The sequence below is a fragment of the Ursus maritimus genome, unplaced genomic scaffold (genome assembly GCF_017311325.1).
Source record: "Ursus maritimus isolate PB19 unplaced genomic scaffold, ASM1731132v1 scaffold_20, whole genome shotgun sequence".
Taxonomy (NCBI): Eukaryota; Metazoa; Chordata; class Mammalia; order Carnivora; family Ursidae; genus Ursus; species Ursus maritimus.
The window spans coordinates 24411134-24428232 of record NW_024424453.1 but is presented as its reverse complement, the minus strand read 5'-3'; the positions used below and the strand labels follow the sequence as shown (position 1 = coordinate 24428232).

General features: G+C 52.2%; 1 protein-coding gene across 3 annotated transcripts in view; it reads left to right on the top strand.

Moving 5' to 3' along the window:
* Window positions 1-7799, top strand: part of MRAS (muscle RAS oncogene homolog) — a 52926-nt gene extending 45127 nt beyond the window's left edge. For 2 of the 3 annotated variants that reach the window (XM_040636773.1, XM_040636774.1), the window contains exons 5-7: window positions 2370-2543; window positions 2995-3074; window positions 4448-7799. In XM_040636773.1, coding sequence (XP_040492707.1) covers window positions 2370-2543; window positions 2995-3074; window positions 4448-4547 — 354 coding nt within the window. In that variant the 3' untranslated portion in view covers window positions 4548-7799. The remainder of the gene's footprint in view (window positions 1-2369; window positions 2544-2994; window positions 3075-4447) is intronic. The other variant, XM_040636775.1, reaches the window with a different exon arrangement.
* Window positions 7800-17099: the final 9300 nt, after the last annotated feature.

The window sequence follows — 17099 nt, the reverse complement described above, 5'->3', positions numbered from 1 at the left end:
TTACTCAGGGGGAGAGGGGGAACCACTGGGGGGCTATGAAGAGTGATGACGAGGTCTGGCTTACGGCTGAACAGCTTCTCTCTGGTGGACATGTTGAGAAGGGTCCATGGGGGCCAGTCGTGGGAGCAGGGAAACCAGTTAGCGGCTGCCACAATAAGCCAGATGCAGGTCAGCATGGCCCAGGGTGGTGCTGGTGAAGCTGGCAAGGAGGTGGTTGGATTCTGGACGTGTTTCTAAGAAAGCCGACAGGATATGTGCACAGATTGGATGTGGGGTGAGAGAGAAAAAAGGTATGGTGGGTGATGGTGGTTTGGGCGTGAGCAACTTTTAGAAGACCAGAGTGTCGGTAACTGAGCAGGCGACGGTAGGAGTAAGTGTGCGCGAGACAGGAGCCGGTGGCAGACCTGCAGTTTGAGGAGCTGAGTAGATAAGCAGATGGAAGTGCCGGGCAGCAGGCACTACAGCATCTGGGTGAGTACCGGCCGTCGGCAGCGTGTAGATGGCATTTGAAGCCATAAACGCCGGGGGAGCGGGTGTAGATAGGACGGGGGTCCCAGGACTGAGGCAGGACACTTCACCTAGAGATGCAGGGAGGTGAGGAGGAAGCCACAAAAGGGCCTGAGCTGTGGGTGACGCGTGAGGGCCAAAACGGGGCATTGTGGGAGCCAAGCGAAGAACACGCCTCAAGGAGGAGGGAGTGACCCCCCGGGCCAGTGCTGCCCCACAGTCTCCAGAGGAGAGCTGGAGACTCACTGCTGGGTTCTGAACAGAGACAGGCCTGAGGAGCCGGCTCCGGTTCCCGCTCTCAGGCTCCCGAGGGCACTCACAGACACCCCTGCGCCTCGGGCCTCCCAAGCAGCGGGGTGGGGGGTGCAGAGCGGAGGCCGCCCGGCAGCAAATGCCACTGCCTCATGTATCATTTGACCAAGCGGCTCTGCGAGCTACTATCGACAGCGTGCTATTTTAGAGCTCATACGGCAAGTTCCTCTTTAGCTGCCAAGGCGGGCGCCCCACCCGGCGCCGGAAGGTGGCATTTCCTAGCCCCGTGGTGGAGTCAGACAGTGCTACCATTTAGTGCAGCGTTCCCTTTAGTTTAAGCTCCTTGCCACTGAAACCCTAGAATTCCAAGTACCCAGATAATGCACCCCAGCCTTTCTTCAGTGGTAGAGGCAAGACCCCCAGAAAGAAGGCGGAGGGCGCCCGAGGACCTGGGGGACACTACAGCTCTTGTACTTCTGAGTGGTGGCTGGGACGGCAGGCACTGGCGGTCTGAGGCCCCCGGAACCATGCACCTGCTGAGCCAGCAGGGTCACAGCATGTGAAGGGGCTCCAGGTGGGTCCTAGGTACAGGCCCCTTCCTGCCCCCCACTCCCTGGGTGTGCAAAAGGAAGCACGTCACCCCGGCCTCACAGGGTATCACAGGACTCTGGCTTCTAGGCTCTAGCAGGAGCGCCCCCCCTGCCTGGCAGGGGCCCTGAAGCTGACCTCGGCACACCTCGCTGTCCACGGGTGGCCAGGCAGGAAGTGGAACCTGCACCTGCTTCAAACCTTGATTCTCTGCAGGCTGCGGTGTGGCTTTGGGCCAGGACGTCAGTGCTCTGAGCTCACAGTCTCTCCGCTGCACAGTGGGGATACTTGCTTACCTCCAAGGGTGAAGGTGGGGGATAAGTGAGCTCAGAGATGTTGTGACCTGGCAGGCGAAAGGGCTCAGAGTTATCTCAGGCCAGCCTCCCTACAGCGGAGGGCAGTTTTCTTTCAGTGTTATCAGAGGCTCAACGATGGGTTGGATGACCATTTCAAAAGTCTGAGCCATGCTTCGTGTGCTCTGCCCTTTGCGTCCGGGCCAACTACGAGACCTCTGCCTGAAGCCACAGCAATGTGTGAAGATACTTTAGGATGTGTTTGGGGCAGTCGTTTACAACATCCTCCTCTAAAATAACAGCTCACCCTGTCACACACCCGCCACCATGCATTTGAACTGCTGATCATTTTTATTTTATTCACTGGGCTTGTCTTTTTTGAAAGTGTTATAATGAAATGCCTTAATTTTATAACCAGGAAAAAGTTATGAAATATACCGTAGTTCTTCAGTCTGACCACAATCGGCCTCCCTCTCTGGCCTGGGGAAGCCTGTGTATTTTGCACAAAGCCCACACTCTCTCCACTCAACGGGGAGTGGGCACAAGCCCTTCCCGCCTGTGTGGCGTCCCTGATACAGGAGAAGAGGTGAGCTCAGGACCACGTCCTGATCTCATGCAACCTGTGCTCTCCTCCCTGTGCCAGCCTGAGACTTGGGGTGGACACGGCCCTCAACACCTGTCCTGTGGGGCCACCTCGGCCACATCTGCCAGTGTGCTACTGTCTTTCAGCCGGTGATGATTCCTCACTATCAAACGTGCAGACACAAGCCTTCCGTGTGTAACGGAAGCCAAACGTGTAAACATGGCCGAGCTCCCGGACTCGTGGATGCAGACCAAACAAGAGCTGAGCTCGGGAAGCTTGTTGGTCCTCGAGGAGGCACAGACCGGCTAGGGGTCACCAAGGTGCCGTCTCCTGCCCGTGGCCCAGCCTCGCCTCGGCCTCTCTTGCCAGAGTCCCCTCTGGAGGGCCCAGGAAGAGGCAGAAGTCCCCTCACGGTGGAAAAATAGGCCTCAGGAAGAAAAAAGAATAGCATCAGACCCTATTTTAGTTTGATAAATGAAACAGTCTTTAGACTTCAAGTATATAAAAAGATCATTTTTTTCCCTATTTTTAGGGGGTTATTAAAGATCTCTCTGACTAGAGAATAAGCGGGAATTAGAAAAGCTGTCAATAAAATTTTTCACCCTTAAGGAGCAAGACACCAGGAAGGGGCTTGAGGTTGTTGGTGCGGGGGTTCTGTGGGGGTCTCTGAAGGCAGGTGGTTCCTGGGGACCTCTGAGACTTTGCAGTTTTAGGGAACAGGGCTTTGTGGACCCCAATGCTGCTTTTACCAAGTTGGGCTTTGCCTTCCAGATTCCGTACATAGAAACCAGTGCCAAGGACCCACCTCTCAACGTCGACAAAGCCTTCCATGACCTGGTTAGGGTCATTAGGTGAGTACTGTGCGCTTCCCCAGAAGCAGGCCCTCTGCAGCAAGACGGGCTCCGGGAGGACTGGACGGATGCAGCTTCTCATTCCAAGGCCTGGGCTGTGCAATTCTGGGCCTGTTTGGGATTTCTTATCCCTCCATCCATTTCTTTTCCCTGCCCTTCCCACCTTCCTTTGCACACACCCCCTCACTCCTACTACCTGTGGGTGAAGCCCGAAGCATAAGCTAAAGGGAGGTGCCTTCCTGCCTGGGGTGCCAGCTCGGCCTCCTCCTCGGCCTCGCCTTGGCTCTGCAGCTCGGGCTCCCTCCACCTGCCTTTGGTGTTCTCCCGACACCACACCTGTCAACACCATAGGAAGTAGGTCCGTTTCCTCTTCCCCGGCCGGAGGTCAGAGCGCCCTGTGACAGTTCCCCTTGAACCACCACCATTCTGACTGCTAAGCTCAAGTTGCTGAGGCATTGCACCCATGCCTGCTTTCCAGAGGGCACACCCTGCCAGGCTCCGGGTGCGGTCAGAAATCCTAGTCAGTGGTCTCACGTGCGTTTCTTTATAGCGAGGCTGGGCCCTAATCACCTCGTGCTGAGAGGGCTGCCACAGCCTCCTGGCTGCTCCCCTGTCACCCATCTGCCCATTTCCAGAGTCTGCAACATGCGGAACGGCCTAGCCTGCCGTCCTCAAATATCAGGCACCTAGTGTGAGACTGTGTGCTGGTGAGCTCTACAGCTGTCGGTTAGTTGTGAACTCACAGGCAGGGCTCTGACAGAGTGCTTTCTCCCTGCTGCTTCTCGGCGCCCCCAGGACACACACACACACACACACACACGCACACCCCTTTCCTCATCATTCCCCAGTGTGCACTGTGATAGCGCAGCCCTCACTTTACGCTTTAGCTGGCAGCTCTGCACTCTTGGAAAGAGCTTCTCGGGGGCATTTTGCCTCCAGTTGGGATACATGGCCCTGCCAGGAGCTGGTGGTATCTTGGGTATGGACCTGTAGTTCCAGGCAGGTCTGAGACATAGGACTAGTTAACAGAAAACATGTGAAAAGCTTTTGGACTCAACTGACCTGTCATTTTATTTAAAATATGAAACATAAAAATAGAGGCCAGTAATGAATAACGCATAATGTAGTTCACAATTTAAATAATTGCAGCCACAGGATCATGTCAGGAATTCTCACCGGCAGGGCAACAGGCTTTGCCCTGCCCTCCCTGCCTTCCCACTTTCTGTGCCCCAGAGACACTGTCCAGGCCAGGCTCTCCCCCAGTGTCCAGAACAGGCCTGTCGCCTGCACATCCAGGGGCCTGGGAGGAAAAGGGGCAGGGAGAAGCAAAGCCTGTTCTGACTTTGTTTTTCTGCTTTTCACTGTCTCAAAAGGCAACAGATTCCAGAAAAGAGCCAGAAGAAGAAGAAGAAAACCAAATGGCGGGGAGACCGGGCCACTGGCACCCACAAACTGCAGTGCGTGATATTGTGACGGGCCTGCGGCCCTGGCCATGGTGACCGTGAACTGGCTGGCCCTCGGGACCCTCCACTGCCTAACCGCACTGAAAACCATTTCTAACCACGACCCTTGGCCCGAGGACCTGGCACAGGAAGGGAGAAAGGGAGGGTGGGCAGGGAGGAGCGAGGCTCCGGCTTTGCCAGAAGGGCACAGGCTTTCTTGTGTCTCACAAGAGACAGGGAAGCAACGCTAAACAGAAGCAACATCCAAGCCCCTCACGTTGGTTCCACCAGGTTCCTCCCCATCTCTCGGTGGCTGTGTTGTTTCTTTGAAGTACACAGTTTTGGTGTGGTGTGGAATGTGTGTCCACGGACAGAGTACCGAACAAGCCATGATCCACCCCCCCACCTCCCAGCCCAAAGTGTCTGAGCTTGGGGGGCTTTTGTAGATTTTTAAATTATTTTAGTGATTATTATTTTATTAAAGGGGTCTGTGCCCACTGAGTGGCAGAGCTTCAGGTTCTCAGCAGGCCTCTCTGAGAACACGTCCGGAATATTGTTGTTTGTAACTGAGTTTTCCCAGCAGTGCCAAAACTCAGCTCAACATGCAAGTGGAGGGACCGAGAGCGTGGAAGTGAGTGGGGACGGTGGCCGGAGGCCTCAGGGGGCACACCCCACTCCCGGCCTCCAAACTGGACAGGAGAGAGATGTGGTCACCCAGAAGGTTTTACTGTGCCCGAGGGTGCAGGTGTTAGGAAACGGAATTTTATTTTGCTGAGCGGAGAGGCTGGTGTGAGCATGTCCGTTTTCGGAGGGGTATTCATGGTCCTGGACATGTAAAAGTTAAGTCAGCTGATTGGCTTTGCAAAAGTGGCTGTTCACGTTCCAGACGGTGCGGATTGAGTTCTGTGCTCTGAGGGCTCTCCCGGGTCTGTCTCTTCCTGCTTTCCCACCACCTGTGCTGCCTCGCGGCTCTCGGATACAAACAGACGTGGGCATGTACGTCTCAGCGCGTCCCAGTGAGCTAACGTGGACGCCATCCAGAAAGCTCTAGTTCATGCTGAATCTTAACCAAAAACGATCCAATACTAAAACAGCACCAAGACCTGAAGCCATTTTCCCTTTGAGCCCACCGACTACCACTTCTTAAAGCCCCGTAAGCGAGCAAACCCCGCTAAGCATTTGCAAACTTAGGATTCGCTTGCCTTTCGGCACACACTTTTCTTAGCTTCTTGGATCTTAACTGTAACATATAATTAAAGGAGAAAGAAAGGTTGGGGTGATGATATGACCCCCATAGGCCTGTTTTTATAAGGGGACACTCCCCCAACTTCCTGACGATGTCACTTCCCTCTCAGGTGCTGTTGGCGTGATCCAAAGACTGGGTTTTCCCAGCCAGGGAGGGAGGAGGGGCAGCAACAACCACAGTGCCCCCCGCCCCCGACAGAAGGTCAGAAGATGAGGTAGCCCAGCTCGTGACCTCGTTTTCCACTTACAAATCAGGTCATTAGGCAAACTAGAGCATCCGTAGCAGGTGGCCTGGCTGCTCTTTGGAGAAAGAAACCCTGAGAAAGTGAGCACCCCACTGGACATGGAGACACCTGGCACCTTCTCTGGTTTAGAAAGCATGCTGCATTCCTAACTCAGCAAGATCACCAGCACCAGGGGCTCAGCCGAAGAGTGATTCTGTGTCAAATGAAATCATTGGGACTTTGATTAATTGGAAGATCAAATTTCTTTATTTGTCTCAGTGGCCTTTTTTTCCCTTGACCCTGAAAGGAAAGATAACAAAGAACATTCCAGATCAGGCACTTCAGAGTTGTCCCAAGATCCTATAATGTTAATGGGCATTTTAAACACAGGACAAGGCTCTTTCCGACCCTTCCGCTCCTCCGAGCCAAGTCCGCGGCGGCCCGGTGTGCAAAAGAGAGGGGGTGGCGGCGGCAGCAAGACAGGCGGGAAGACGTAGGGATGGAGATGCTTTGCAGTGAAGGAGTGGTGGGGTGGGAAGGGAAGCCATGCACACGGGGCAGTGGCCACTGCTGGAAGCTTCTACTAGGCACGGACCACCACCAGCACGCCCCTGCCCCCTGCCCCCTGCCGAGCCCGCAACTCCTTGGCAGCACTGAGTGGCGAGTCCTGTTGGAAGCAGATCGGCCGACCTAGAACGAAGCCCTTAGCCACGAAGGTAACCAGACACACGGGTTCCATCTGTTTCTGGTTCCTCCCACAATGGGGCAGTGCTTCTGCCCACCCCGGCCGCATCTTCCAGGGCATGTGTCTTGCAGTCCGCCCGTGGCTAAGCTCCACAGTGCTCAAGGGACACACTGGTTAAGGAAAGGCCTGCTGCTGCTAAGTCGGGTCAGGCTTCATCTTCCATGACCTCGTGTTCCCCAGAGCTGAGACAGATAAATAACACTTTCAAAGACAGTTCATGTTTAAGGCACTGTGGGCCCTTGTAGCAGTGGGGGCTTCCAGATAGGTCAGAATGGAGCGTACCCTGGGGCATCCTCAGTACAAAAGCTTCTCCGTGGTCACATGGCAGGGTCAGTTGGAACACCAGTTGGCCATGCTACTCCATGACGGAGGAGTCCAATGGGACTTGCATCTTTGGTGACATTTTGGTGTTTCCACTGGTTTTCCAGACCACCTGAATAGTGCTACCTTTACATCCCCTGGAGCACACCCTTCCTGAAATCCCCTCACCCCATGCCTTTGCCACTGTGTGCTCTCCAATTTTCTCCTAAAATTTGGACACCCCCGATTAGAGGGCTACTTTTCTACCCAACAGTTAATCTTAGCCATCTTGCCCACCCCTCCAGCCTGGGGCTCTGGCCACTGACTTCTCTTATACTTTGCCACACAGGGGTCACTTGGATGGTTCTTCTTAGAGACTTTGACTCCACCTTGGGTTGTTTGCTATGGAGAGTGCCTGGTAGCCTAGGGTGGCCAATCTCACTTTGCCAGGAGACGTGACCCACTAACACACGGCAGCTCTGACCCAAAGGTCCCTCAGATGTGTGATGGTAAATCTGGAGCCGCAGACAGATTCCCTCCATTAGCAGCCCATTGGGTTAGAAATTCCGTGTTGGGTTTACAGAGAATGAAAGATACTTGAATTGTGGAGTGCCCGTGAGTGCACAGCTTCTGCTACCCAGTATTAGGAGATGGCCATTGTTGTGAAACGGGAGTGATGCCTGAGGGTCTCAGTGATGCTTGAGCCTTTTGTGTAAGTTTTTATTCAGTCTTTATGTATCTCAACTCATTAATAAAGAAAAGAAGAACACTTGGCCTATTCCCTTTATTCAGATATTCCTGAAATGTTGCTGAGAATGTCGTCGTTGTCCGTGTCTGGCCCGGAACACCTTACAGAGCAAACCCAAAGTAGGGAGGAGACCCCTGGTGGCCTAGGAGTGTCTCCTTCCTACCTGGAGTCAGAGGATGAGGGCAAGTGAGTGCGGTGATTGGAGAGACAGCCTCTTGATGTCTGGCAGCCCTGGGTTTGAGTTCTGCCACCGACCTTTACGTGCCTTTGAGCAAGTTCCCTGCTTCAGTCTCCAGCTGCCCTGCCTGAGAACGGGATAATAATGTGCACTTCCTAAATAGACTGAGGACTGAAGCTAATCTGTGGTGCGATCTCAGAAGTGGAGCTCTTAGTAGAGGACACTGGGCTGTCTGACATTGCTTTCCATGGAAAGAAACAGCCCCCTGCCCCCATCCACAAGATCACAGTCTTTTGTGCAACGTGGTTTCATTTCTCTGTTAGTTGAACCTGGTGGGTACTTGGCCAAGTTGAGTCTCTCTGGGTCCTTTATCCAGGGACTAGAGACCAACAGACCATATCCCTCTCTTGGAATGTCTTTGGGTGCCATAGCTAAAGCATGTAGACCCAGAGGCTCCTCACCACTCTGGGCTGGGAGCAGACCAGCGTAGGAGCAGTGGTGGCGTGGCCGCCGGGCCGGGCTGCCTGCGCATTCCTTCATTCTGCACGTATTTATCAGGCGTTGGGCTGGGTGCTAGGTCCATGGTAGTGAGCAGAGCAGATGGTCTTCTGGTCATCAGTTCTCCTTTAGTCCTTAATTAACTTCCTGTGGCTCTTGTAACAAATTACCACAAACTTAGTGGCTTAACAGAGAAGTTTATTCTCTCACAGTTCTCAGTGGACTGAGTCAAGGTGTAGGCAGGGCTGCTCTTCCTCTGGAGGCTCTGGGGGAGAACCCACTCCTTGCTTCTTCCTGCTTCTGGAGCTGCTGGCATCACATGGCTTGGGGCCATTTCCCTCCAGTCTTCAAGGCCAGCATCCTCAAATCTCTCTTCTGTATTTTCACATGGACTTCTCTTCCCTATGGCAGGTCTCCCTCCCTCTGAGCTGATGCTCTCTCCTTCACTGAGAAAGTTGAAGCCAGCTGAACAGAATTTCCACAGCCTCCTTCCACTGTCTGCACCCACCCCTAGCATCTGCACCCACACACTCTGCCTTCTTGGCTGCTATCGGTGGACCATGTATGTTCCTGGCTGAAGCCAGTCCCTTCTCAAGGGTATGAGAACACATCCAGACTTCCCTGTGGCTCTTCACCCTTCTCTCTCCTGCATCATCTGTCCTTCTCTCTCTTGGATCTTTCCCATCTTCAAACAAACAAGAACAAAACTTTCCTTTGATGCACCGCCTCTGCCAGATACTACTTGCTTCTCTGCTGCCTTTTGCAGGAAGCCATCTTAAAAGGGTAATCTACGCTCAGTCCATGAATTGCTCTCATTCCTTTCTCCTTACACTGCTCTGAACAGGTTTTCACCCGTCGTTCCACTGCCACCACCCTTCTTCTCAAGGTCAGCCATGGCTTCGATCTTGCTAAATTCAGTGGCTGGTTCTCAGTCTTTTCACATGTGAGCTGGCAGCTCTGGCACAGTTTCTCTTTCCCTCTTCCTTGTTCACCTTTCTTCCATTAGCTTCTAGGACACTGCCATCTCTTTGGTTTTCTCCTTCCTCATGGTGACTCCCTAATCTCTTTTGCTGGTTCCTTCTCCTCTGGTGGAGCACCCCAGAGCTCGGTGCTTGGTCCTCCACCTCCCATATGATCCAGTAATTCCACCATTGGGTATTTATCCAAAGAAAATGAAGCACTAATTCAAAAAGATGTATGCACCCCTATTTTATTATAGCATTATTTACAATAGCCAAGATATGGAAGCAACCCCAGTGTCCATCAATAGATGAATGGATAAGGAAAATATCACACACACACACACACACACACACACACACACACACACACAGAGGAATATTATGCAGCCATAAAAAGGATGAGAATGTGCCATTTGAGACAACATGGATGGCGTTAGGGGCTGTTATGCTAAGTGAACTAAGACAGAAAAAGACTACATATGATTCCACTCCTAAGTAGAATCTAAAAAACAACAGCAAATGAATAAATGAAAAAGCAGAATCAGACCTATAAATACAGAGATCAAACTTTTGTTGCCAGAGGGGGTGAGGAAGGGGGCCTGGGAAAAATTGGTGCAGGGGGAGGGAGATGCAGTCTTCCAGTTGGGGGATGAGTAAGTCATGGGATAATAGGCACCGCATAAGAAATTCAATCAATGATACTATAATAATGATGTAAGGGGACAAATGGTGGCTACACCTGTGTGAATACAGCATAACGTCTAAACTTGCCCAATCACTAAGTTGTACACCTGAAATAATGTAACACTGTGTGTCACTGTACTTAAATTTTTAAAAAAAGTTTTGTTGCAGGTAATAAAACCACCTAGCCCTGTGACTGTCTACACGTAGTGTGGGGAGCATGAGTAATGTACAGAACTATGGCATCCCTGTGTTGTGCACCTGAAACTAATATAACATTGTGCGTCAACTGTACTTCAATTAAACAAAAAGTCTCCATGTCACAGGGGTTCCCAGCCCAATGGGGATGATGAACCATTATGATCTGAGGAGTCCCTCCCCCTGGGGAAGCCAGAAGGGGCTCTCATAAGCTTCGTACCCAGTAGATGTGAAGGTTGTTCACTGACTAGATGACAATGTCAGGTACGTATTGGGCCCACTCGTTCCATCACTTGTGAAGATTAACAGTTTCACTGCCTAATAAACTCCGCCTCCACCTCCACGCACATCTGAGAGGCAGGGGATGAAAGTTCCCAGGTGTCACGGATGGCAGCATCCGCATCACCTGGGAGCGTGTTGAAAGTGCAGACTTCTGGGTGCTGGCCCGACCTACTCGGCCAGAATGCGCCGTTTAGCCAGATCCGCAGGTGATTCGTGTGTGCAGTGCAGTCACGTGTGAGTATCACCGCCTCAGAACATCAGCCCGGCCTCGGAATGCAGTCTAGTCCTGCACTCGCAGGACGACGTTCAAGCACGTCCGTCCAGGGAGCCCCCTCGGCACGCAACGAGGCAGGGACAGTTTGCTCCCCGGCTTGCAGCAGCGGCGAGACTCTGGCGAGTGTGCTCATACGGTGCCCTTAATCACCAGGGAGTTCTCACACAGAGGTGAGTGGGACCGCAGTGGGCTTCTCCAACACTCTCGTAGCTGCCTTCAAGTGTGGGCAGCTACGTTCAATGCAAAGAACAAGAGCGCTCACAGTCGCGGCTAAGAACGCCGAAGGCTCTGGATTCCTCAGGCACTCTGAAGGTGGGTTGTTCTGTGCAAGCTGGAGATACTCCCGTTCCCCCAGGAACTTTGCAAGGCTCCAGCAGCGTGCCAAATAGCTCATTACCACGGTAATGTGGAAGGGGAAACATAAAGAAAGCTGCGTTCACACGGAGCCGAGCGCGGCTGGATGTTTTCAGCAGAACGTAGATCTCGCGATGATGCGGTTAACCGTGAACTCGGACTCAAACCCAGCTTCCTAGTCAGTCCCGGCGCCATGCCTGGGCTGATGGACAGAAGTAAAATAATCGTATAAGTGGCTCTCAGAGTGCGGGCCCCACTTTCAGCAACACCTGGGAACTTACTAGGAATGTAGATGGTCTGGCCCCGTCTCAGACCTACTGTGTCAGAAATTCTGAGCTGAGTCCCGGCAATGTGTGTTTTAACAAGCCCTCCAGGAGATTGTAACGCTCCGTCAAGTTTGAAAACCTCTGTATTAATTCATGTAAGTAAAACTAAAAATGCCCACCGCATGCAGGTAAATGGCAGCTTATTCTGTGCTCGTCTGCAAGCCGGCAGTGCGCGATCTGGGCAGAGCTGTCCAGGCCCTGCCCCTCTGCTACCGCCCTCTGATTAACGGGGCTCCCTCAAGGTCTGGAACCCAGGGACCCCGGCGCAGGGATTAGGAACCCTGCTGCCCTGGGGTGACAGTGGGGTGGCTGCCCCTGCCCCGCCTTCCCTGAAATCATACGTAATGTTTTGCATGTACGTGCCTTCTTCTAGAGACTAGCATATTGTATCAGACTCTTACCGTACCGCTGTGCATTCCCCAACAAAAAACTGAACCGTGAGCCTCTTTTTTCTGACTTCAGGCCCTTCTGACAATTTCATAGCCACTGACAGTGAGAAGAGGAAATGAAAGGAGCAAAGATCCATTTACTTTTCGAAGAAGCTCTGACAAAATTCTTCATTTGGTTGACACATCCCTGAACCCGCCCCCACAATATCCTGAGGGAGGGGGCTGGCCACCCTTCTCCCAGTTCCCCCACATGACTAAGTGTGTGACCCACACATGATTCACCCACCTCCCCCCACCGTGGTTTGCACCACCTGCTGCTTGGGCCCCAACACCCTGGTCCAGAATTGATGAAGTGGGGAGGGGACATTCAGGATGCTTGACAGCACGGGGACTAGCTTGCAGCCCGCTGCTGAGGTCGAAGGGGGGCAGCGGAAGGATGTGAGGCACGTAGCAAAGGCCCTTGACATCCGATGCTGCTTCTTGAATTCATAACCACCTGGGCGAGGGGTCTGCAAAGGGCTGTGTGTTAGCATTAATATCACTTCCGGAGCTTGGGGGAAAAAACCTGAGAATCTGGTGCAGTTGGCTTGGGTTCGGGCCCCAGGGGGTTCAGCTCCATAGCCAGCTCTGAGACCACTAGCTGGTTCCACTTTATTCTGGTCCCTTTTTAGTGAACATTGCTTAATAAAAGAAACAGCTGCCTGGACTTGCAGTGTCTGAAGTTACTAAAAGACCCCAGTTTCCCAGCCCTTTGTAAACAAACACTTGACCATAGGGACTCTTCTTTCCATTATGGCAGGTCCTCTCAGAGCCTGGCTTGCCTTGTTGATTCATCTGGTCACAATCTACAAGTTCACATCCCTTCCATTTTTATATCCCCAGGTCCCGGGGGAGGCCTGCTAGTACAAAGTTAACACTTGATGTTTATTAAATGAATGAATAATTATTACAACTAACAGCAGGGGCGTCCATGCCTTAAGCCTAAGTCAGACAGACTCGTCCCACAGCCTCCCCGCTCTGAAGTTCAGCCCCTGCCTCAGTTTCCACAAAGAAAGCTTGCCCTCAGCAACTATTCCTGAGTTCTGGTGAGGCTTGGGGGTCCCAAGGATGACCCCTTCACTGTCAGGGCCTGTCCCTTGCACGGTAGACCCTCCACCAACACTAGCCCCGAATCAGCTAAGCAGCCACTCCTCAGATTCCCTCACCGGGCCTGGTTTGCTTTCTTTCGCCACAATCCCATAATCCCTTCCGAGGCTATAATATCCTTCTGACTGTTACTAGGGTGACTGAAGGTTCCAGTTTGCTCAGGACTGAGGGGTTTCCTAGCACGTGGGCCTTTCAGTGCTAACACCAGAACAATTGGTCACCCTACTGGTGGGAATCAAATTCTTCAGCTTGTTCTATAACAACAGTACTAGTAACTCTAAATGAGGCAGTGGTTCTCGAGCGTTAGCGGGTCTCATAAGCACCTGGGAGGCTGGTCGAGATACAGGATTTTCTGATTCAGCAGGTCCGGGGCGCGGCCTGAGGATCTGCATTTCTCACAGATTCCCAGGGGTGTGATGTGGCCGGTCTGGTAGCATGCTTGGGGAGCCCTGAATTTGCTAACGCACATCGTGTCTTCAGCAGAGGGCTTGGCACTGGCTACGTGCACGGCAGACGCTGGTGAGCAGAGAATGTTTGGTCGAGCGCTGACTGTCGGCCAGACACTATGCTATTTATACATATTATCTCATGAGTCCTCACAGGCCCTCTGTGAAGTAGGTGATATGATGCTTGTTTTCCAGCAAGAGAAACCGAGGCCTGGGGACCACTGAGTGATGGAGCCTGGTTTGCACCCGGCTCTATCGGCTGCAAGGCTGGCGCTCCGTTTACCACCACCCCCACTACACTGAAGACAAGCTGCTCTCAGCTAGCTACGCCACCCTTTTTAAATTTAACTTGTCGGAGGAAAACCTTTCAGTGTGTCTCCCACATCCCCGCCTTCTTTCAAGTAAGCGGAATACAGATCAACTTCCCCTGGGTGACTCAGCAGCAACATTTTGAACCCAGATCGCTGTCATTTTCCAGAACTTCTGCACTGGACCTTCTCCCAGAGACACAGTCTCTAGTCCTGTCCCTCCTGCCCCTTTCTCCAGCCTCTCTCTGAGCCAGGCCAGCCCAGCCCGGCAGTAGTAGAGTAGGACCCCAGAGGCCTCAAGTCTGGGGGCATCCGACCCCCAGCCGAGGGGAGCACCCCACAGCTAGGGTTCCCGTGGGACCCCACGTTGGTCCCACTTCCTTGAAGGCTGCCTGGGGGAGCCCTTGATGCAGGACACTACAACTGGCTTTTCTGGGACTATCACAGCTCCTCCCCACCCCCAGATGAATCCAGACTTCTGTTCCCTATTTGTGGTTGGCATTGCTGACCAGAGGCTATGTAGGTGGGGGTTAGAGCACGCTGTCCAGGTGTAGCCCAGCTATGCTGCTGCCTGAAGACCTTAGGCAAGTTGCCCGAGCACTTTGTGCCTCAGTTTCCTCATTCGTCAGTTTGGGTCAATGATGATAATTGTACTTCTTGGGGCTATTGGGCTATTATTTGGTTTGAATCAGATATGCACCCTCAGAATAATAGCTGGTGTGTAGAATGTATATTTAAATGTTAGCCAAGATCCCAGAATCCAATCAGTAAATGCTTTTGGAGTGCCTACCAGTAACTTCAGCCACCATTTACTGAACACTTAGCAAGTACCTGTCATTCTGCTTTGCATGGGTCACCTCACTTAAGGCTTGGAGGAGCTGGGTGACTTGCCCAAGCACACAGCCCTAGTAAGTGGGGTGCGAGGATCCCAGTCTAGGCCAAGCTGCCCCGCATGGCCCCCTCTGCCTCTCTTGAGGGGCAAGCCCTGGGCTGGGCATCAGCAGGGAGGCTCAGCCTCACCCCATCGCCCTCCTTCCCTTGGACGGCCAGGCTGGAAGGCTCTGCCCCTCACCCTGATCCTCTGGCCACATCTCCTACCCTCCCCCCTCTCCCCAGCCTGCCTCACTCCCCCTGCCTCAATGTTCTTCTGAAAGGTAGCCTCCACACTCCACTCACTCTGCCTGTTGTCCTCTCCTTTCCTGGTCCCGGGCTACTCTGAGCTCTGCTCTGACCCCGCTCCCCTTATCAGTCAAAACGGATTTGATCCTCATGAGATGCAATTTGTCATCCTGCATCCAGAGGCTTAAAATCCTCCGTCCTAAAACGTCCTCTCCTGGGACCCGCTCCTAAAGAAATCATCAAAGATGGGAAGAGTTATGAACAAAGATGATCTTTGAATTTATAAGCCAGAAATACTGGAAATGATCTAAGTGAACAATAATTGGGGAATGATCAAATAAATAATGCTATGCCCACAAAATGGAGAACAACCCAGCCATTAAAGAGAAGATGTGTGAATCAGCATGAGAATACACATTTCCTGCCCTTTTGCCAGCCCGGGGAATTATCATCTTTGTCAAAATCTTTGCTTAGTGGAAACGTGAAGAAGATGGCATCCAATTCCTTTTATTTTCATTTCATTAACTACCAGTAAGATTGGACTTTTTAAGATTTGTCAATTTTTATTCCTTATGAATTGCCCATTTATGCCCTCTCTTCAATTTTCTTTTGGATTTTTCATTTTTCTTACTTGTTAGTTTCTATTAACTTTATTGACCACTTATATGTCATATTTATTGCAAATTTTTCTCTAGTGTGTAATTTCTTTTAATTTGATTTGTTTTTATGCTGTAGACATTTTAAGTTTTATACGTTCAAAGGCTATCATTTTCTCTTTTATGGTTTTTGTCTTTGATGTGATGCTAACAGGATCCTTTCTCATCTAAATATTATTTTCTTCTAATACCTTTATACTTAACACCTTTTTCTTTCAGATGACTTCCTATCCATGAATAATGAAATGGAAAGGTCCATACCTCATCCCCTTGTAGTGAAGATTAAATGAGCTAATTCATGGAGAGCTCTGGAAACAGTAACTGGCTCAGAGTGGTACTTCTGTCACTGTTAGCTATTATTAATTGAAACTTTAACTCATTGGAAATTTTTTCTGGAGTTAGGTGTGAAATGGGTTTTAGTTTTGTGTTAAGCCCGAGCTGTCCCAACACTGTTTATTCAATAACACATCATGTCCTCATCAAAAAGCCTCCGGCAGGAATGTGTTGACCCCAGGGTTCAGGGGGAATTCCCTTTACAAAGCTATGGGCTGGGGGCGAGGCTGCTCCAAAGCTCCCTGCTCACCATCTCACCCCTGACTGTGTCACAACAAGTTTCCTAAGCAGGGTGCAGACCCAAGACAGGCTCAGCCTGCCATATTCTTTCCCAGCCCACAGAGAGCACCACATGGGCTCAGTCTTTCCACAAACCCTCCCTTCACTTTGTTCTCTGGGGCCAGTGAGACTCCTGTTTCCTCTAACCACGCTCTCCCACAGGCCACTGAGTCTGCTCAGCCCACGTCCCCACAGCCCCTAGCCCAGCTGGTGTGCCACGTAGGAGCCAAGGAACGACAGGCCCTCTGTCCTGCAAGGGTGGCAGCGAGGGGCATGAGGGGTGCTCTATGCCCTGGGGGTCACCCAACCAGTCTTTCTGGCCACTGCTGATTCCTGGGTCCAACAAGGGCCAGCTTTCCTCTGTCTGAGGCTCAAACAGTGTTAGCCTCCCTTCTTATAATTCACCTCTGCAAGGAAGTTCCCAAGTGACCCATTTTCTCCGAGGAGCACACTATCGAAGATTGGGGAAGGAGATGGGATTTTTGACAGAGATGCCTCTGTTTACTAGGCAAAGAGCGGAGATGCCACTTCTGGCGGGTTCTCTGAGTCCTGGGGGCGCTATTGACCAGGCATTTGTGTGCAGGGCGCCGCCTGGCCTTCGCAGCCGCCCAGGCCTGTGCTGAGCGAGGGCTTTCACCGCTGCTTCTCTCCCAGTCCGCGTGGGGCGGACAGGGAACTCCTGTCGGGTGAAAAACCGAGCCGCAGAGATGTCCAATACCCTCCAAGGTCCCACGGGGCTGAGCGGCAAAGCCGCGACTCCAAGCGTGTCCTCCATGCCAGCTGCACCCTGGGATCGCAGGGTGCTGCCTCACTGTGGGGCAAGTTATCCCACCTCCACGCGACAGCTTCCCTCGCCTGAAAAACCGAGCTCGTCTGAGAACTCGCTTCAGGG